Here is a 21,111-nt window from a genome sequence, read left to right as displayed (position 1 = left end):
ATCCGCGCCAGGCGGCTGCACGTGACAATGCCCACCGCTCTGGGCATGCGCCCTGGCGCCTTCGACGGGGCAAACCGCGCGGGGGAGGGGGGCTCCTGCTGGGGTCCCGCAGGGCGCGATGGGGGTGCGGGCCACTGCCACGCAGACAGGTGGCCGGCGCCGGAACCCTCCAAACGCCCTCAAGGCCCTCCCCCCTCCCCAGTCCGGCTGCTCGCCCTCCCTCCGCGCGGTGTGTAGACAGCACCCCAAGGACTTCACTCCGCCCCTAACTCCTCTGGCCCCAGGCGTCGCCCGTCCTTCCCGGTTAACTCTCCTACGTCAAACCCACCCCTCCCCAGTTTCCATCCTCTCTTCCCCCCTATAACCAACCACTCTCTCTACTCGCGGTTGCCTCTTCACCAGCATCTCCAGCGGCTCCCTCTGCGTTCCCAAGGTGCCGTCTTTGTGGTACCATCTAGTCTTTGTGGTACCATCTCGGATGATCTTACCCCACTTCTTGGTCCCAACTCAGAGCTGACTTAACCCTAACCTACGTCTCAGGCTCTGACCTCCCTTGAGGTCCGCGACCACATCCAAGTTTCCTCTGGGGACGTTTCTTGGGCATCTCACGCTGAACAGATCCAGGTGGGCACACAGCTTCTTCCCTCCCAATCCCGAATCTGCTTCTCTTCTCCCTCTCCTACTTGGCCAGCCTTGTCAGCACCATTCACCCCAGCCACCAATGAGGGGGTCCACCCTGGATTGCTTCCTCTCCATCGCCTCCACAGCCCTTCACTCCCCTCAACCTGAGATCCATGGAGTGTGTCTGAGAAGTCTAAAGAGACTTTTTACCCCCCACTGCCAAACCACCAACCCCCTAGGTTCTGCTGTTCCCAACAACATAGGAGATGGCCTTCCTCCTGCTTTGAGGTCAGAGAGCAAGATGGAAACAACCAAGGAGGAAACAAATTTTAGCCTAGAGGTGCAAACAGACTTAGTACACATGGGTTCAAATCTTCATGCTACTTCCTGACCCTGTGTGACTTTTAAAGTAAGACTTAACTTTGAAATACATAGTATGGACCTTTTTATATACAGCACAAGCATCCTCTCAGGAGTCAAGCAGACTCTAACTAACCACCCCCCCCAGGTTATGCTAAATAACACTTCACACTGTATGTACTTATTTGTATTTTTTAAAGTTGTATTGGCCCCCAACTCCAAGCCAGGCACTGCCAAGAGAAATATAAAAAGCGACATGTCCCTGCCCTCAGGGCTCCCAGTCTAATGAGGACTTCAGACACAATGAGAAAGGTCTAACAGGCTGTGCTGGAGGGATATTGGATGCTGTGAAGCCCAGGAAAGGCTTTCCTTTGAAACATTTGAGCAAAGCCCTGAGTTCACAAGCATCCACCAGCAAGGGCCAGAGACGAGGGTCTCCAGACCGCGGGCACAGAATCTACACAGAAGGAAGGATGCCCACCTCCAGCCATCGATGCCTGGTTTTCCTTCCCCCAGGAGTGGGGGTGAAGCTGACATCTTGATGTGCCCTGCCAGGGGTGAGGGGTACTCCCAAATGCCCATCTGGAAACCTAGGCCTCCTCTCAAAGGAGACAGGCTTGGATGACTGTCACTGGGCACATAAAAGCCTATTGCATTGGGGCAGGTCCTGATGGAGGAGGTGGCCTTGCAAGCACGCCTGGCTGGGCCTGGCTCCTTGGCAATCCCCCTGGTTGTAGCTGTTAGGATGGGCATGCCAGGCACCTCTTGGTCCCTCCTGCAGTCTCAGGGCAGCATACCTCCCTGTAAGAGAACAAGCTGGCATGGTTGATGGGAATCACCTAACGGGCTTCTTAGCCCGAGTCCATCCACCCACCCCAGAAGATAGTACTGCTCCTAAGAACCCAGGTTTCCTCTAGAACCTGACCCTCCCCAAGCCTCCAAGGAGGGCTGGGTGTAGTTCACCTATACACGGTCAAAGTTGGGCTGGATCTAAGTCAGGCAACACTGGGGGTCTCCATTTCTCCACAAGGCCCTGACCAAACCTGGAGTCCCCAGTCTTACCCAGGGAATTGGTGTGCAAAGATCTTCAAACCAGAGGTTTTCTGAATCCAGGGCCTCTGTCCCTGCTCCTGTCCGCCATAACCCTGAAGGAGAATTTGTGGGACAATCCCCCAGCTCTGCACTCACCTAATCCTGTGATGGAGGGTCCAGCCTGCTCCTAGCTGCTAGGAAGTGGAGCGAGGCAGCAAAACTCCCTCCCCTCCATGAGGAGACTATGGGTGGTGGGGTGGGCCTGACCGATGCCCTTTCATCATTGCACTGCTTCCCAGCGGCCCACAGTAGTGCAACAGGGAAAGAGTGTCAGGCAGGCCTGCCGGCGCCTCTCTCAGTGGTGGTCCGAGGATCTGAGGCCTGGAATGCAGGCCCACTGGGGTGGGGCTTCTGCCTGGGGGAAGGGTGCCCTCTGACCCTAGAGGCCCAGGCCTGGCCGAGATCTCAAGTTTCCATGGAGAAGGGAGCGAAATCTGGAGGGGGAGGGGAGGGCCTGCAGGCCCAAGGGGCCCGGCCTGGAGAGGGAGTTGGTGGTGTGGGGAGGGGGGGCGTCCCCAAGGCTGGTCCCCGATGCTTTGACAATATCATTGCACTGCTTCTCAGAGCACAGTAGTGCAACCTCGTCAGAGCACCTGGGGCCAGCAGGGGGGACTCCGCGGCCCCCAATAAGCTCAGGGCGGGAAACTCAACCGTGGGTGGGTGGGGCTAGAGGCCCGGTCCTGGAACCCAGGGTGGGGAGGAGGCTTTCGGCAGGGCTGCGGTCCTGGAGGTCGTCGGAAGGTCCCAGACCTTCCCCCGCGCGCTCCACATTGCGGTGCGGGAGAGACCCCAGACTGAGGGGTAGCTCCAGCCCAGGAGCGGGAGCGGACGGGGGAGGGGGCGCGCACACAAAGGAGAGGGGCCCGCGCTCCACCGCAGTCCGAAGCCCACTCGCGCACGAAGCGAGGGTGGGTCCAGCCCGACGATCCTGCGCCCTCACTGGGCCCGCGGCCCCAAGAGAAGGACAGTGGCCCCATTAACGAACGCGCCCCCGCTGGCTCAGGCCCCCATCCCTGGCCCCTGGCCCCCAACTTGGGCTCCGCGTTCAGTCCCACAGATTTTCTGCCTGGCGGCCCAGAGCGGAGCAAGGGGACCAGGGAGGCTCCCCGCCCTTCTGGAGCCCTCTGCCCGGAGAGGGCGCCGGGGGTCCGGGCTGCGCCCCTCCGCACGGTCCCGCCAGGTCGGGTCGCCCTGCCTGTGCCCTCCTCCTCGGGCCCGGCTACTCACGCGGCGGGACTCCCGCTCCGAACCAGGCCGGGGCAGGGCGCGGGCGGTTGCCGGGAGAAAGGTCCCGGCGGTTGTTGGCCCCCGCCGCCCGCGTCAGGACGACCCCGCACCTCGTGGCGCCCTCTCGCTCGCCGGCTCCATCTTTAACCCGCTGACAGTCGGCGGGCCCGGCCCCCGGCTCCTTAGCATAACGCGGCGCTCATTGGCCGGAGCCGGCGCGGGGCTTCGCCTCCCGCGCGCCTATTGGCCGGAAGCGGAGCGATTTCAAAATAGCCTCCGGGCCCCGATTGGCCGCGAGCGGGCCGAGGCCCCGGCTCCGTGGTTTTAACAATGAGTACTACAAACACCGTCTCCCCATTCATAACTTATCAAAAGGAATTTTGCCCGCCTTTTCTCAGCTCCGGTCTCCGCGAGTTTAACAGCGGCGCGGGCGAGAGCGCCTGGGAGTCCCGAGGGGGGCGCCGTCCGCGCAGCTGAGCCCACGGGGAAGAGGGCTGCGATCCTAGGAAAACGCCCGAACCCCCAGTCTCGTCCTCTATGGAGCAGGGCCGCGGGCTGCTTCGCTTTGTGCGCTGACAGCGCTCCCCATGCCTCCCAGACGAGATATTCGGCCGCAATGGGCTTCCCGGCTGGGGTAGCACCCCCGCTCCCCACCTAACCCCATCTCGAGTGCTCGGATTTGCCTGAAGCTGCCCCGTTAGGCCTGAGCTGCAGAGATCGGGTCCTAGAGCCCGTGAAGCCTTGTGGATCTGTGGGAGGTATGGGCAAGAGGATGTCGGCTTGAGTCCCCCCCCCCCCCCCCCCCCGTCCCCAGATTGTTATCTACTTTGTGGATAAGCATTGAGTAAGTGCGTACCCAGGGCTGATAACCCAGAAGGATGTATACACCGTTCAGCGCTCACAGCTGCAGTGTAGGGGCAGGGGGGGGGGGGGGCTGCTTAGGCTACAGTGCATCGCGCCCCCCCCCCCCCATTTTATTCTCTCAGCCCAATGGCTGAGAGCAAATGTTTCTGAGGCAGATAGAGCTGGGATTCAATCTTTACCAACCTGCCACCTCCTCTGAAAAATTAAGACCATTGAACCTGCTTCATAGAGTTGTTGCCAGGAGCAAATGAGATGCTGTGTAAATCGTTGGCCAAGTGCCTGACACTTAGTGTTCAGTAAATGAGTGTTTTGCTGCTGCTGCTGCTGCTGCTGCTGCTGCTGCTGCAGCAATTTAATTTTTGGTCTTCCCCTACATTCTGTCTGGAGCCATCTTACACGCTCCCACAGCTCCAGCCTTGGATCCCCAAGAATTCCTACATGCTGTACACTGTTTGATTCTATTAGTCTGGTTGTACTGCAATACTGTCTAAGGTCAGGTGAGTGACGGGAGAGGAGCTTAAACTTCTAGACAATGCTTGAGAGGTTTGGCAGTGGAGGGCTCAGGAGGTCTGTGTTTGCCCAGAGCAGGACTCATGGGTTGAGAGGGTGGGGAAGTAATGGTCCAGGGCCTACGTATGACCCATCTCCCATCAAGTCTCACAATTGGCTAGAGCTTTGCACCCACCCCCATAAGGCCAATTGATTTCTCACCTGCAAAGTGCTCTGCCCACACTCCTCCAAGCCCCTTCCTTGCTACCCCCCAGCTTCTCCTTGGGCTCTTGAATTCTCATTCAGGAAAGTAGCACTCTGTACCCCCCAGCAGCTGCTTTAAATCCCTCCCCTCCTACATATTCAGCCTCCCTGGGAGCAATTAGCAAGTCCAGGAAGCCTGTAGTCCCTTCCATAACCTCTAGAGGTCACCTAAACACCAGCAAAACTAACTTCCCTTCCTTTATTAGGGCGGCCCTCCTACTGTTCCTGCCTTTAAGTTGCAATGCTTTGCCTGCGGGAATTGTGCCTCTCCTTCCAAGAAACCTTCTCAAATCTCGGCAGGTAGCAGTTCTTTGTGGTTACCTTCCCTGGCAATACTTTTGAAGTTTTGTTGTCTCCTTGGGACCCTGGAAAGTTGCACCAGGGGCTTAAGATGGCACATGCCCAGGCAGCGAGGGTATGAGGCCTTAACATGAAAGGTTCATGAAGCTCAGGGGCTAGGGAACTGGGGTCACCTGCCATCAGATGACCAACGACGGAGAGGGGTGATGTGATGACGATGTTGGGAGTACATGAAAGAGCATCAAGGGCAGCCCTGGTGGCCTAGTGATTTAGCGCTGCCTTCAGCCAGGGCTGTGATCCTGAAGACCCAGGATCCAGTCCCACGTCAGGCTCCCTGCATGGAGCCTGCTTTTCCCTCTGCCTGTGTCTCTGCCTCTCTCTCTGTGTGTGTCTGTCATGAATAAATAAATAAAATCTTTAAAAAAGAAAGAAAGAAAGAAAGAAGAAAGAAAGAAAGAAAGAAAGAAAGAAAGAAAGAAAGAAAGAAAGAAAGAAAGAAAGAAAGAAAAAGAGCATCAACGTTTGGATGGGTTTAGCTGTGATTCCGTGTTGGAGACAAAAAGTTTTGCACTAAGGGAGAGACGGTGAACCAGGTCAGGAGGGCTGGCACGCCCTGGTTACCCCCGCATCCCCAGACTCACAGCAAAACATAATCACAGACTAACATTCTTTAATCACAAAGGCACTTGAGAACCCCTACAAACCCAAAGTCTCCACCAAGAGTGGTCCTGCAGATGCCCCACCCATCCGTGGCACTCAGAGTTCATCGTGACCTGCAGAGGGATCCACACTGGGCTTGATGAAGATGCCTTCCATGGCCTTCCACGTATTGTGTGTATTGGCACTGGGCATGCCATGCACTTCGTGCTGCCCACGTATGGGGCTCCCGTACTGCTCCCCAGTGACTGACAGGAACACAGAGGTGCCCACGTGCTGGAAGCGCACAGCAGCCTCCCGCTCCCAGTGCTGCCCTGAGCAGCGCACGGTCCACAGATCCAGGTCGTCACCCTCACCGTCTTCCCCAAAGGCGCTCACTTCCTATGGGTACAGGGGGTAGAAGGGCAGTGCTCATCACAGAGGGCACACTAGGTCCCCTGTGATCCCTTTGGCAGCAGCACTCACACCCAGGGCACAGGGCCTTGGTTCCTTCCCGGTACCTTTCTGAGCCTCAGCTTCCACAGCTGTAAAAATAGGACACTACCGCCACCACCTCCAGCACCCAGTAGGCTCTTCCCAAATGGGTGTCTTCAAACACATGTACACCCTACCAAACCAGACACATCTGTCTGGGCAGTAACCCTTGGCCCTCAAGTAGCTAAGGCCTCCTCCTCCTGTCTCCTTTCTCCTCCATGTTCCCCTTCAAACTTCTCTGAGCCTCACTCAGCATGATGTCCAGCCCCTCAGGCTGACAGGTCTCTATTTCATAGTCTTTCTTCTGACAAGTCCCCCAGGCAGCCTCTGTTTCTACCCACTCCCTCCCTAACCCCATAAGCCCCTCAAGCCCCTCCCACCCAAACTCCACCCTCCACCTCTCCAACCCTCAGTTCCAATGAATTCCGTTGGAGCACAAGGCCCTAGTCTCCCCTCTGTGGCCTGGAGAACTCCTACTCGGCCTTCCAGACCCAGCTGGGAGTTCCTGCTCCCCTGCTGGGTTTCATATTCCCCACCCCAAAGGCCTTGTGGATCCCTTTCCTGGGTCCAGCTCACCCCCCAGGACATGAGCTATCAAGCCGGATCTCCCTTCCTGTAGTCACCCCCGCAGAGGCGGTGCTCAGTAAACATTTCTGGGCTGAAATGCTCATTTCGCAGAGGAAGCTGAGGCTGAGAGCCACTGACAGGAAGTCTAAATTCTGTCCCCGGGCCCTACACACACACACACACACACACACACACACACACACACACACGGAGCCTCACCTGGTTATTGGACAGCGGCGAGGGAAAGTGGTGCGTGTGCAGGTTCTTGCCGGTGAGCACGTGCGTGAGCCGAACCGCCTGCCCGCAGCGCACGGGGGACCCGCGCGGGCACCCGCCCTCCGAGCCGCCGCGGATCCGCCAGTAGCTGTTGGCGTCGTCAGACGCCTCCACGCCAGTCACCGATTGTTGGCCGCTGCCTAAGGAGAGACACCCCCCCCCCACGCACCCCGGGGTCGCGGTCAGTCTCTGAACCCGCTGCCCTTGACCCGGACGCCGTAAACTCCGCAGGACAACGGCTCACTCCCAACCCCCAGCTCCGGCCCTGGGCCCCCCGCTGACCTCCCGAGTCCCTTGGCCCGCAGCTCCTGGACGCCTAGCCCCCGATATCCCGAGGACCCCCCTTAAGACGGTCCGGCCCTAGCCCCCATGGCCCCTCCCAGAAACTCCAGCCCCCCAGCCCGGCTCCTCGACGACCCCCCGCTGCCACCCCACCTTCAGACTCCCAGCCCGGGCTCCGCCCCCCGACGATGCCCCGGGCCCCGCGCACCGGATCCGTATTTGATGTCGTGCGAGTGCAGCCGCACCCTGTGCTGCGTGTTGAACAGCTTCAGCACCGACCCGCAGGTCACGAGCCTTGCGCCGGTCTTGGCGGCACCGCTGCCCGGCACCAAGAGCGTTAGCAGCAATCCCAGAAGCGCCGGTCCGGCAGCTCGGCCGCGGCCCGCGCTCCACATCGCCCCGGCCGAGCTCCGGCAGCTCGGGCCCACGGGACGCTTCCGTCTCCGCCACCGGCCAATCCGGCTCTGACAGAACCAGTGGAGGTAGCCAATCGCCAGCCAGCACGGCGCTCCGCCTGCATTGCCATTGGGTCGGCGTGGAGGGGATCCGCCCCCAGCTTTCCAGAGCGGCGACTGGGAGGGGGCTGGAGACACGAGGAGAGTTTTGATTGGTCCACGCTTCCGAGGCCTCACCAATGAACGCCAAGGGAAGTCTGGAGCGGCGCCAAGTGGTAAGAGAGACGCTGCCCACCTGAGCTGTAGGTTCGAGCGCCGCATCCGGGGGCCGCTGAGCTCCCGCACACCTGGCTGGGGACCTGCGGATCCTGCGGACACGTGTTCACAAAACTCCTTGATCTTGGATCCTCGGGTCTTCAATCCGATCTTTCCTTTCGGACTCTGGGTCCTCAGCTTCTGGGTGGCTGAACCCCTAGATTCTGTGGTCACAAGGCCGGTGGATCTCAGATACTGGGTCACTTGGTTCTTCAGTCCCTAGATCTCAGGATTAGTTAATTCCCTAGTCATTCGGTCACTGCCTCCTTTCTGAGAATGGGTCACCTCGGTCCCTGGATCCTGGAGTGTTTAAAGCCCCCTGCCAACTCACTGACTCTTCCCGGGGCCGAATTATATGCACTCGGCCATCGGGCAGCAGAGGGCAGCAGGGATCTGTGGTGCTGAGGATAATGATAGGTTTTCACCAGAAAGCCCCGAAGTTTCTTAGGAAACCAGAACTGTGGGAAGCCAAGTGACTGTGGGAACTAAGGGTAGGTCACCATGTATGCCAGGTTTCCGATGTGAGTGGGTCGCTGTCTCAGTGCCTTCTCATAGGGCTTTCTGCTCAGTCTTCAAGGGCGGAAAACGTATACGAATGTTTATTTATTCATTGGTGAAACATTCTTTTTTTTTTTTTTTTTTTTCAGATTTTGTTTTTATTTATTCACGAAAGACACAGAGAGAGAGGCAGAGACACAGGCAGAGGGAGAAGCAGGCTCCATGCAGGGAGCCCGACATGGGACTCAGTCTCAGGTCTCCAGTATCATGCCCTGGGCGGAAGGCGGTGCCAAACCGCCCAGCCACCCAGGACTGCCCCATTGGTGAAACATTCTTAAAAAGAAAAGAAAAGAAAAGAAACATTCTTATGTTGACTTAACTCCAGGCCCTGTGCTGGGGCCACTGGGAACTGGCTCTGGGCTACATTAATCAATGGGCTGACTACCCATGCACTTGGGGCACCAACAATGCAGAGAGAAAAGTTTGTGTTTAATTAAATCATTCAGAATTTTGCATTCAGAAAATCCAGAGTAGAGCCATTTTAATTACAGCAACATGTTGTTTTAGGGTTTTCATGTTTAATAGTTTCTATTTTTAATTACATATAGGAGGAGAGGTTTGATCTTTTCAGGATTTAGGGTGTCTGAATTGCTAAAGGCCTGCCCTGGCATTGACAGACCCAGCACTCTCTTGAGGGGCCTCCAATCCATGGTGGAGGTGCTAGAGTATAATCTGGGAAGGAATGGATATGTCCTCTTGGACATACCAACAAGCATCACAGACTTAATTAAATGTCCCAAGCAGAATCCTTGGTCTCCTCCCTCAAACTTTTCTCCCTTCCCCCAGAATTCTGAGTCTCAGTAATGGCACCTCCATTTGCCTTGTTTCAGCCCCCAAACTGGGACTTACCTTTAATTCCTCTTTACCACATTCTGCACATATCACCCAACATGTCTTTTCTTTTTTAAATTTCATTTATTTATTCATGAGAGACAGAGAGAGAGAGAGAGAGAGAGAGGCAGAGACACAGGCAGAGGGAGAAGCAAACTCCATGCAGGGAGCCTGACATGGGACTCAATTCCAGGACTCCAGGACCACGACCTGGGCCAAAGGCAACGCTAAACCGCTGAAGCACCTGGGCTGCCAAACATATCTTTTTTTTTTTTTTTTTAAGATTTTATTTATTTGGGGCAGCCCAGGTGGCTCAGCGGTTTAGCGCCGCCTTCAGCCCAGGGCCTGATCCTGGAGACCTGGGATCGAGTCCCGCATCAGGCTCCCTCCATGGAGCCTGCTTCTCCCTCTACCTGTGTCTCTGCCTCTCTCATGAATGAGAGACACACACAGAGAGAGAGGCAGAAACACAGGCAGAGGGAGAAGCAGGTTCCTCACAGGGAGCCCAATGAGAGACTCAATCCCGAAACTCCGGGATCACGCCCTGTCAAAGGCAGACGCTCAACCGCTGAGCCACCCAGGCGTACCTCACCCAACATATCTTGATGGCTCTAACTTCAAAAGAGATTATAAAGCTTCTCTCCTACATTCCTTATCAGCATCCTAATCCAAGCCAAGCCACTCCATCTTCTGCAGATATTGACCATTGCCTCCTAACAAATTTCTGTACTTCCACTGCTCAGGCCCCTTCAAGTCATTCTCCATGAAGGAAAATGATTTATACTTAGAAAGCATGTATCAGGTGGCACCTGGCTGGCTCAGTCAGTAGAGCATATGACTCTTGATCTAAGGGATTGTAGTGAGTTCATGCCCCACATTGGGTGTGGGAGCCTAATTGAAAAAAATTAAGGCAGCCCGGGTGGCTCGGAAGTTTAGTGCCGCCTTCAGTCCAGGGCCTGATCCTGGGGACCCGGGATCAAGTGCCACGTCGGGCTCACTACATGGAACCTGCTTCTCCCTCTGCCTTGTGTCTCTGCCTTTCCTTCTCTCTCTGTGTGTGTATCTCACAAATAAATAAAATCTTTAAAAAACAAATAGCTTATCTCAAAAAAATAAATAATAAAAAATTTTAAAATCAGGGGTGCCTGGTTGACTCAGTCAGTGGAATATGCAACTCTTGATCTCACAAGGGTTGTGAGTTCACACCCCACATGGCTGTAGAGATTACTTAAAAATAAAATATGTTTTTATTATTTTTTAAGATTATTTATTTATTTATGATAGACAGAGAGAGAGAGAGAGAGAGGCAGAGACACAGGAGGAGAGAGAAGCAGGTTCCATGTAGTGAGCCTGACGTGGCTCCCTGAATGTAGCCTGACGTGAGACTCGATCCTGGGACTCCGGAATCACACCCCAAGCCAAATGGAGATGCTCAACCACTGAGCCATCCAGGTGTCCCTAAAAATAAAATCTTAAAAAAAAAAAAAGCATACATTAAATCATGCCAGGCACCTGCTTAAAGCTGCCAACAGCTTCCTGTTGCATGTAAAACCAGAGGGTGAGAACGCAGCAGACAATCTCCCCGACAGGCAAAAACAGGATTCTGAGGGCAGCACAGACCCCGAACTGGATTAGAGAAGCCAACATGGTTCTCCCTCGACTTTCTCAGGGACTCATGCCTTCTCGTAGCTGTTCCCTTTCCCTACCTTCCTCCTGCAGACCACCTCCCCCAGCTCACTGTATGAGCAGATGCTCAGGGCGAATTATATTCTCTCCACAGACCTCCACTTTCCAGCCAGTTTGTCTTCAGGTTCAGATTCTCATCTGCTCAACTCAGTTCCAGGGACTGCTGTTCAAGGTGCAATCAGCTACAAGGTGGGGGTGGTGGTGGGTGATGGTGGTGGTGATGTGGTGGTGGTAGTTCTCCAAATATGGCTACTAACATTTCCTCCCATCGCTGTAAGTGTAAGCTGCTTCTCTCATCATGACACGGACTCTCTCATCAAGACATTGAATCTGGGCAGGCATGGGAATTCGCTTTGACCAGGAGAATGGCACAGAAATGGTGTTTGGGGACTTCTGAGCACAAGCTGTGAGAGGACCAGTGGTTCTTGCTTCCTCTCTCTAGGAAGCCAGCTGCTGCCCTGTGCTGTAAGGAAGTGCAGGCTAGATGATTGGTCAGGAGCCTTGGGGAAAGACCCTGGATGGGCAGAGGCCACATGGGGTGTTCTGGTCTCAGTCATGCCCCCAGCTGGACACAACACTTAAGAGACTGCCTACACCACTGCCAGCTGAGCCTGCCAAGCTCCAGCATCAGGAAAAATGATGACTGTGTTTGAAGCCACTTAAGCCTTGGAGTGGTTACACAGCAACGGATACCTGAAACAGGAGCTAAGGTCACATGCCTTTAGCACAGTGTACCGGTAGTTCCCAAAGAGGCTGGTTCCACTCCAGGGACATTCTCTAGACATGTGCCTCTGAGGCCAGGGTGGGGATATGTTCTCTTTTCCCCTTGAGGACTTGGCAGAGAGACCTGGAAAGTTGGCGGTATCATGCCAGCTGGTGTGTCTCAGAGCCTGAGGGCTCCCCTCCAGGCTCTTTTCTGCAGACAGGGTTTCTTGCCTCTCTGGAGAAGGGTGGAAGATGGCTGCTCCACACTGTCCACAATTGTCTTTAGCAATCAGTGCAAATTGCACCAGAATATCTCAGTCTGTCTTGGGGGTGCCTGGCTGGCTTAGTTGGAAGAGCATGCGACTCTTGATCTCTGGCTTGTGAGTTCAAGCTCCACATTAGGTGTAAAAATTACTAAAAATAAACTTTTTTTTTTTAATTTTTATTTATTTATGTATTATAGTCACGAGAGAGAGAGAGAGATTGAGAGAGAGAGAGGCAGAGACACAGGCAGAGGGAGAAGCAGGCTCCATGCACCGGGAGCCCGACATGGGATTCGTTCCCGGGTCTCCAGGATCGCGCCCTGGGCCAAAGGCAGGCGCTAAACCGCTGCGCCACCCAGGGATCCCCAAAAATAAACTTTAAAAAATAATCTCTCAGTTCATCCCAGTTTTCAGGGGAAAAGACCTGACTGGTGTAACCTGGAATAGGGATGTGTCAAGAAGACTAATCAACTGTGGCCAAGTGGTATGGCAAGGAGGACATAAAAGGTGGTGGTGGCAGTGGGTGGCCTCAGAGAATGGGCCTTATGCTGAGCATATGCCCTAAAAGATCCTTGCCGTAAGAACTTTCTGGAAAAATGGGTTCCTGACCCACCCACGTTAGGAACTGGTCCCTCTGGCTGGGAGCAGAGAATGTCTCTCTCCCCGAATTGCAGGTCATGGAAGTGGTGTGGAAGGTCCTCTCTGCCCCGCTCCAGAGCAGCTCTATAATTGGTGTATCCTCACATGTGGGCCACTGAGCACGGTCAGGCTGGGTTGAGCAGACTTGGGCGCTGTACACCAGGAGGAACCCAGGGGGAGATGTGAGACACCTGCCAGTCTCTCTGCATTGGCAGCCTACACGGCAAGGCAGAGTGGAGCACCTTCAGGTTCTATCTTGCCCACAAGCGCGGCAGGATAGTGGTGAGAGATCAAGTGGCTCCCTGGGTGAAGATACCTAAATAGGGGCACAGAATGGCTGCCCTGGAAAGGCAGAGAGAGGGAGGGTGCTCAGCTGGCTGCACAGGATGCCCAGAAGCCCCAGGAGAAACTTGGAGGGGAGACCTACCAATCATGGTCCCAGCGAAGTCTGCAGAGCCTTCCAGAGAGCTGTCTGGCCCAGGGGCACTGCTGAAAGGGGTAGTCACATGGTCAGCCTGGGGCAGCCTCCTAGGGACCTACTTGGACCCTCCAGACTCAGGAGTTGGAGCTGGGAAATACAAATTACAATGACGGGTAGTTCTGGGGGCATCAGGAAAGGGTGGATGCATGGTTCCCTGTAGGAACGTGAGGATGTGGCATGTCAAAGGGAGCAGGTTGCTGCCCTGGCAGAGGAGGAGTCCTCTGGCAGCAGGAATGGTGATGCTCAGGGGCTGTTAGGAAAAGGGACCACGAGTCCTAAGAGGCTTGAAAAGCCAAGAAGGAGCACCCTGGAACAGAGAAGAGCCACAAACAGGGACTTGTGTTCAAGCAGAGCATGGGAGGTCAGGGGGTCAGGGCATGGCAGCTGTGAGGAAGGCCTGCCAAGGTATCACTCCAGGGTGGGTGCTCAGGCCTGTGGAAGTGCAGCTGAACTCTGGCCAAAAAATCGTGCTCCAGGGATCCCTGGGTGGCGCAGCGGTTTAGCGCCTGCCTTTGGCCCAGGGCGCGATCCTGGAGACCCGGGATCGAATCCCACGTCGGGCTCCCGGTGCGCGGAGCCTGCTTCTCCCTCTGCCTGTGTCTCTGCATCTCTCTCTATGTGACTATCATAAATAAAAATTTTAAAAAAATCGTGCTCCAGCAACACAAGCTTTATTTCTCCTGTTGGCTCCCCCGACAGGCTAGCAGAGGTCCCATTCAGCCCACCCTGACGGCTTGGGGCAGGAGCCGGCTGGGGGGGGTGGGGGTGGGGGTGGGGGGGTAGCACTCCACTGGAGCAAGAGGAGGAGCAGGGAATCAAGCGCTGGGTGCGGGGGAGCTGGGGCCTCACGGAGGGTCACTGTGACTCGGGTTCGTGGAGTCGCTGACGTCCGCCTCCACTTGAGGCTCCGGGGGAGCTCTGGGGCGTGCCCTCGTCTGGGAAGTCATCACCCTGGTCCTCATCTTCCTCCTCATTGCTCTGACTGACCCCGTCTACTAATTCCTGGCTCTGATTAGCGCCCACGGCCGTGGGCTCCTGCTGGCTCGTGGGCCTCTGCTCCTCGGCTCCAGCATCCTCCTGAGCCCAGAGCAGCTGAAGGTCCGGCAGCTCACTGTCGAGGCTGGGCTCGCTGGCCTCCGCCGGGTCGGCGCGGGGGGCGGGCTCCGGCCCGGTGGAGGGGGACTCGGTGCTGCTGTGCCCCGCCCCCTGGTGGGCGGGGCCGCGGTGGGCGGGGCCGCGGTGGGAGCTGCGCTGGGAGGCGGAGTCATGCTGGGAGGCTTGTCGCGACAGCTGCCGGGCCCACTCGGCCTCCTCCAGCTTGCGCAGCAGGCAGTTCCAGTTGATCTTTGAGGACAGGCAGATGCGGGAGCCCTTCACCTTCTTGAAGCCCAGGAAGAGGTCCATAAGCGTCTCGGTGACGGGGAAGGAGATGAAGCCCAGCTGCTTGGAGAGGTTCTTCTCGAACTTGTACTTGTAGATGACCAGGGACACAACCTTCTCCACTAAGTAGCTGACGAGCTCCTCGTACATGGGGTTGGAGAAGTGGGACAGGGTGGACTTGGATGAGATGGAGGGTAGTGTCTTCTTCACGAACCTGTAATTAGGGCTCTGTGCAACAGCCAGGGAGGGAAAGGGAGACACGTCATGCCATTCCCGATGCCTTGGGATGCCCCTCATACCCAGAGCACCTTCCACATCACCCACACAAATGCCACGCTTGTCACACTAGGGGTATGGCCTTGCCACATCTGCTATGCTGTCTCAACAGCTGAGCACAGGTCCTGCATGTCAGCCACACCCTCACACTTACCACGTGGGCCGTACACCAGCCACACCAGTCAGGCCTGTGGCAAGGCTGGTGATGTCAGTCAGGATGTTAGCCAAACTGGAGCCTGGATAACCTGGGCTCTGGTAGGTTCTCCCCTGGGTCAAGGTTCAGAGGAGGGAAGCCTGCCTGTGTCTTCATAGGTGAGACAAGGGTCAGGCAGGGACTGTGCTGGGGAACTACCAGGGTGAAGCCACCTAGGTCTTCTCCATACCCTTCCTGAGCAATTCCCTCTCAGCAGACACGCTGAAGAGTCCTGTCCTAGGTAGTAGAAGCAGAGGGAGCTGGACCTAGGATGCAGAGCCCCATTCTGACTTAGGCTGCTGTCCACAAGGAACAAGACACTGCCCACATAGAAAGGCCTCTGAGATTCACATGCAAACATTACAAAAAATACTCAGAATGAAACGTAGGCTTTATTCATCTTTGACAACACCTGGCAGTAACTAGGCCAGGTGGTTTCCACTGTGCAGGTCAAGATACCCATGACAGTGGCTGCTAAGGGTGGTAGCTGAAGGAGCCCTTCCCACCACGCAAACCCTTCCCTAACCCACCTAGCTCCACCCTTGAGGTCATCTCTGGACGCAGTGAAACAGCAGATGGGGAGATGCCTCTAACCACTGAGGAGGGAAGTGGTGAAAACAAAGGAAGGTGGTGGGAGAAGCCAGGGTAGGGGGAGGTGAGAGGCAGTGTGTCCTGGATCGTGGACTGGGTCTGGCTGGAGGGCCCTTCCACCACGATCCCTGGGATAGGCAGAGGGTGGTATAGGCTCTGCCAGGGATTGGCCTTCTGGCTGGAGTTTGGGGGCCCAGAAGAAGGTATGGGTGGTCTCTGTAGTTTAGGGTCCTTGTCAGGAGCCTCCTGACTGGGATGGGGTGAGGGAACCTTGGGTTCTTCTGTGGGTGTCACCTCAACCCTTAATCTGTTGACCACCTGGGCACTAGACAGAGGGGATCCACCTTCCTTGGATTTGGCTTGTCCTCTGCCCTTGGTGCTCTTTCTTTGAATCATCTTGGAGCTGGAGACTCTGATGGGAAGCACATCGTAAGTCTCCTCCCCATCAGTGGGTGTGGCTGGCTTGGAGTCTTGCACTGAGTCAGAATTGGGTTCTGGCTTGGAGTCTTGCACTGAGTCAGAATTGGGTTCTGTTGCAGGCTCCCATTCTGAAGGGAAGAGAGGGCAGCCATCGTGACGTCGGGCTCCACTGAGCTTGTCCACGGCCTGGCGGACCACACTCTGCAAGGCAGGGAAGAGGTGGTGCTCAGCCAGGAAGTCCAGGGTCCGATGGGGCTCACGGAATGAACAGTAGCCAGGCAGGTCAAAGGATGCTGGCTGGTTCAACAAGGACTTGATCTCCTTATAACGCTCTTGCTTGAGGAAAGTCAGTTCCTGTTCTACAGGCCCTAGCTCTGATGTTTGGGCTGTGCCAGTGCTTGAGCCCAGCAGGCCTGAGAACCAGGACAGAGGTGGCTCCTGGGTCCGCTGGCTGCTGGCCTGGCTGACCAGCGAGTCCCACAGCAGGGAGTCCGTCCGGAAGCAGGACCGACCCATGCCTTTCTGCGGAGAAAGGGGGACTTTCAGGTGCATCCAAGAGCAGCCAAGCCAGGCCTAAGCCTGGCCCTGGGCTGGGGTCCATCCTGCCCACCCTGGGCCATGCCCCTAGATCTCACCCCTCTGTTCTCCAGCTTCAGCAGCCGTTTGAGGTTCTTCTCCAGCAAAAGTTTGTCCCTCATGGGTGGCAGTGAGCCCATGCCACGGGCTCCCAGGTCACTGTCCTGGCTGCGGGAGCCCAGCCAGCCAGCTGTGAAGCTGCTATGGGAGTCTGACATGGAGCTAGAGGAGGATGGGTAGTTATTGGGATGTCCAGTGCAGAGGCTGGGTCGGGAACGGTGTTGGTGTACAGTACTAAGGCTAGGCCGGGCACGAACCCGCCGCCCACCCCTTGGCACCTCTATTGGGTCCTGCACCTCCACCAGCGGCACCCCAGCCTCTGTCTTCATGGTGGTCATGCGCTCAGTTGCTTCCTCCACCACCATCTGTAGGCTGTCTAGCACCTGACCCTCGACAAGAAAATCCAGGAAGCTACCAAAGGGCCGAGGGTCCCTTGGGTTTCGTCTGTGGCCACGGAGCCCCGAGCTGTCTGCGGGGGTGTACCTTGATGGTGGGTGTGGCATGTGGCCCGACTTGTAGGCTTGCCCCATTTCCGGGAAGGGTGGCTTCTTAGGTGGCTGCACCAGAGGAGACAGGCATGTCACATAGGGCAGGGATGTTCCACAGGGCTAGGGGTCCCTCGGAGTCCTCCTAGGGCACCAGGAGTTGAGTGGGAGTGGGTAATGGGAGAAGGTGTGTCTTGGAGTCAGCAGGTTCCTGGATCTGGACCCTGGCTCTGCTGCCACATGGTGTGACACCATGGGCATGATGGCCTCTCTTGAGGTCCAATTTCCTCTTCTGCAAAGTGGGGATCAATTTTGGATCACCCCAATGCTCTCCTGCCACATATATTTCATGTATATGAGGTGTGGCCAGGGAGTCTGAAAGCCCACTTTGTCCTCACACAGGGCAGGAATGGGCAATCACAAACTCCTCTGAGTTCTACTTGGGCGCCTCACTTGTCCTCTGAGCAGACCAGCCCTACCTCCACTGTACAGACCACCTGTGGTCCTGACTCCTGGGCCCCCCATGGCTGCTTCTGAAGCTTTGAGCCTTGGGCCCTGAGTAGACTCCATGCTCCGGCGCTCTGGGTACCAATCTACCACACTCCTTCAGAACTGCTGGAGGTGAGGGGATGCAGGGAATGAAGTTGAGGGTGACCAGGGCCCAGCAGGATGTCAGAGGAATGGTTAAGGTGATGAGGAGGACTAAGAGGCTCAGAGATGAGGTCAACAGGTGCTGAGAAAGGGGGGCTGTGATCTGGGGTGCTGGAGCTGGTAGGGAACATTTTGGGGGTCTTGGGAGTCAGGGCCCTGGGGGACACACATACCCGGGCCACGTAGGTGGTGTGGCCAGCCTCGTCATCTGCCAAGTATCCAGAATGGTGGTGGCAGCTGGTCATGATGAGGGTGGACCGGCCAGCTATCCGCCTCTTCTCTCCGGTGCCGGAGCACAGCCACGGATTCCTCTCTGCGCCCGGCGGGGGACGGCGTGAGGGTATGCCTAGGCCTCCATGGATCCACCGCTCCCGTGTCTGTCAGCCACTGCGTCTGCGGGTCCCTCGCTCCCCTCACCCCACGTCCTTCACGCATCGGGCCCTTCCTCTGCTCGGGGTCCCCTGGGCGTCTGCGCACTGTCCGTGTCCAGAGTCGTCGGGGGTCGGGTCCCCAAGGACGACTGCATCCTGCCTCCGACCAAGTCTGGGTATGCGTGTGTCCAACCCTCCCCTTCTCTTAGACCCCAAATTCCCTGGGGTCTGCCCCTGGCCCAGAGCCAACCTGCTCACCAGAGTCCGCACCTTGCTGGGCGCCAGTTAGCGTAGTCTGCACCCTCTCCCGGGTTCGGACGCGGAGCTCTGGAGTCACCCCCACCTGCCCCGCTTGCTTATTTACATGCTGCGTCCTGATTGGCTCGCAAGGCCTTCTAGCCCCCGGCACAATGGCTGGGGGCGGGACCCAGACAGGCCCCTCCCCGCCCCTCCGTCTTCGCCCCGCCCACATTCGCTGTGGATGCTCGGGACTGCTCCCCCAGGCCGGAGGACCCCGAGCTCGGATCGGCGCTCTGCACCTGAGGGGAGCCCTAAGGGTAAAAACCACGGCTTCCTCTGGTGACACAAGCACTTTCCTCAACTGCACTCCGGTCGCTGCCTTGTCCTGGGCTTCCTGCTGACTGCTCCTTTCTAGGGTTCTCCCCTTGCCCAGTGTGGACGACCCCAGCGCGGGTGGGGGTGTCTTCAGCCCTCTCCCCTCTGCGGTGTCCCTGAGCGCAGTGTAAGAGTCTCAGTTCCAAGTCACAGACCTAGCTTCAATTCCTAGCTCTGCTGTTTGCTGCCAGTGTGACTCAACCTCTCTGATCATTTGCTTCTCCTCTGTAAATAGTTGAGCATCCTTCATACAGGAGTATGGAGATTAAATCAAAACTGCGTGCAACATACCCGGCGCCCCAATAAGAGCCCTGTGTATCTTTCCCTCTTTTCCCCCTTGGCTTAGTAAACTCCTAATGTCCCTCCCAGGTGTCCCCTCCTCTGAGAAGCCTTCCCAGAAGGCATGCCACCCAAAACAGAATTACCAAAAACCCCATTCCAGACTCTCCCACACCACATTACTACTTGTCTACCAGATGGTGCTCCTTGGGGGTAGGAACTGAGGCACCCCCCCATCTCTAATATTTTTAATATTAGAAAATTATTCTAATTGAATAAATGTCAATTTCCTCTTTCCAATCTGCTTGCCATCAGGGCCTCTGGCCTTTCCAGGATCAGCATCCCAGTGGAGAAACATAGTCGAAGTCCAACAATTCAATAATCACAATTGAACACAACAATCCTTATGCCAAGAGGCTGATGAAGAGCTCTATATGGGGCCTCTGATCTGTAAAACATCCCATGAGGAGCATATGATTTGTTATGCTCAAGCTCAGCTTTGCCCTCTCTGCCCTTGACCCAAGGGACAGGTAGGAAGTAGACAACCAGAGTAGGCCCAGAGCTTTGGAGGCCAGTCCCAGCTCCACTACTCCTGGAAGGGTCACTTTGGGCAAGACACTTCTCCCCTCTGAGCATCAGTTTCCTCATCTGTAAAACATGAAAGACATTACCAATCCCCTGGGCTGGATACAAATGCTGCACTTTCCATCAGGTACATCAAAACAGCCACATCACAATGAAACCTCTCACTGTCAACCATGGTGACTATTTGTAGAGTCATCAGCAAGGAAAGTTTTTGTGGACCGTAGAAGAAAAAAATGAGATTATGAATGTAAAACTGTAGTCTGGCACAGAGCTCAAGTTGTGGAATTAGGGACTAAGGCTTTCTCAAACAAAGCCATTGGTATGCAAGTTTTCTTGTTTAGAACTTTTATTTTGGGGCACCTGGGTGGCTCAGTGGTTGAGCGTGTGCCTTTGGCTCAGGGCGTGATCCTGGAGTCCTGGGATAGAGTCCCACATTAGGCTTCCCGCATGGAGCCTGCTTCCCCCTCTATGTCTCTGCCTCTCTCTCTGTATCTCTCATGAATAAATAAATAAAATCTTTTAAAAAAACCTTTTATTTTATGAAAAAGAATGTAAGAAAAAGCCTTTTTTAGAAAAAAAATCACCAAATAGGCAATTTGAAAAAAGTTCATAGTCATATCAAAAAAAAAAAAAAAGAAAGAAACGTTATGAGAATAACATTGATGTGATCATTATCATCTCAAAACAACACAAAGACTTTGGTGTGAGGGAGAAAAGGAATTGGGTTTATTTGCTTAGAAAAATACTGGAAGGACACTTTCCAGAAACTTAACAATGGTGATCTTAGGGAAGGGGACAACAGGCACCTTGGAAGTCAGGGAGCGAAGGGTGAGCGAGAATTTTTTTTTTTTTTTTTTATGATAGTCACACACACACACACACAAAGAGAGAGAGAGAGGCAGGGACACAGGCAGAGGGAGAAGCAGGCTCCATGCACCGGGAGCCCGGCGTGGGATTCGATTCCGGGTCTCCAGGATCGCGCCCTGGGCCAAAGGCAGGCGGCAAACCGCTGCGCCACCCAGGGATCCCGAGATTTTTTTTTCCAATAGGGTTTTTCCCTCCTGTATTTTTCATTGCTTTTAAAATTTTTATTTATTTGAGAGAGAGCGAGCCCGCGAGTACGAGCAGGGAGGACGGGCAGAGGGAGAGGGAGAAGCGGACTCCAGGCTGAGCAGGGAGTCCAACCCAGGGCCGGATGCCAGGGCCCTGACACTACGACTTGATCCGAAGACAGATGCTTAACCAACTGAGCCACCCAGGCGTCCTCGTATTTTTCACATTAA

General features: G+C 55.7%; 2 protein-coding genes and 1 long non-coding RNA gene across 3 annotated transcripts; all 3 read right to left on the bottom strand.

Moving 5' to 3' along the window:
* Nucleotides 1-748: 748 nt before the first annotated feature.
* On the bottom strand, nucleotides 749-3,417 carry LOC121475556. The gene is made up of 3 exons (XR_005983778.1): nucleotides 3,301-3,417; nucleotides 2,044-2,126; nucleotides 749-1,782 (listed from the first exon to the last, which is right to left on the bottom strand). It is a non-coding gene; the product is annotated as an uncharacterized LOC121475556 (long non-coding RNA).
* A 2,453-nt stretch (nucleotides 3,418-5,870) lies between these two features.
* Nucleotides 5,871-7,916, bottom strand: SDF2L1 (stromal cell derived factor 2 like 1). The gene is made up of 3 exons (XM_041728992.1): nucleotides 7,682-7,916; nucleotides 7,135-7,331; nucleotides 5,871-6,255 (listed from the first exon to the last, which is right to left on the bottom strand). Exons 1-3 carry the CDS (start codon nucleotides 7,866-7,868, stop codon nucleotides 5,974-5,976), a joined length of 666 nt encoding a protein of 221 aa, XP_041584926.1. The 5' UTR covers nucleotides 7,869-7,916; the 3' UTR covers nucleotides 5,871-5,973.
* A 6,216-nt stretch (nucleotides 7,917-14,132) lies between these two features.
* CCDC116 (coiled-coil domain containing 116) lies at nucleotides 14,133-18,391 on the bottom strand. Its single transcript, XM_041729290.1, has 5 exons — nucleotides 18,146-18,391; nucleotides 16,842-17,399; nucleotides 16,300-16,728; nucleotides 15,907-16,248; nucleotides 14,133-15,071 (listed from the first exon to the last, which is right to left on the bottom strand). The coding sequence occupies exons 1-5, from the start codon at nucleotides 18,221-18,223 to the stop codon at nucleotides 14,202-14,204; spliced, it is 2,277 nt and encodes a 758-aa protein (XP_041585224.1). The 5' UTR covers nucleotides 18,224-18,391; the 3' UTR covers nucleotides 14,133-14,201.
* Nucleotides 18,392-21,111: the final 2,720 nt, after the last annotated feature.

The sequence above is a fragment of the Vulpes lagopus genome, chromosome 14, assembly GCF_018345385.1.
Source record: "Vulpes lagopus strain Blue_001 chromosome 14, ASM1834538v1, whole genome shotgun sequence".
NCBI lineage: Eukaryota > Metazoa > Chordata > Mammalia > Carnivora > Canidae > Vulpes > Vulpes lagopus.
This window is presented reverse-complemented; position numbering and strand designations above follow the sequence as displayed.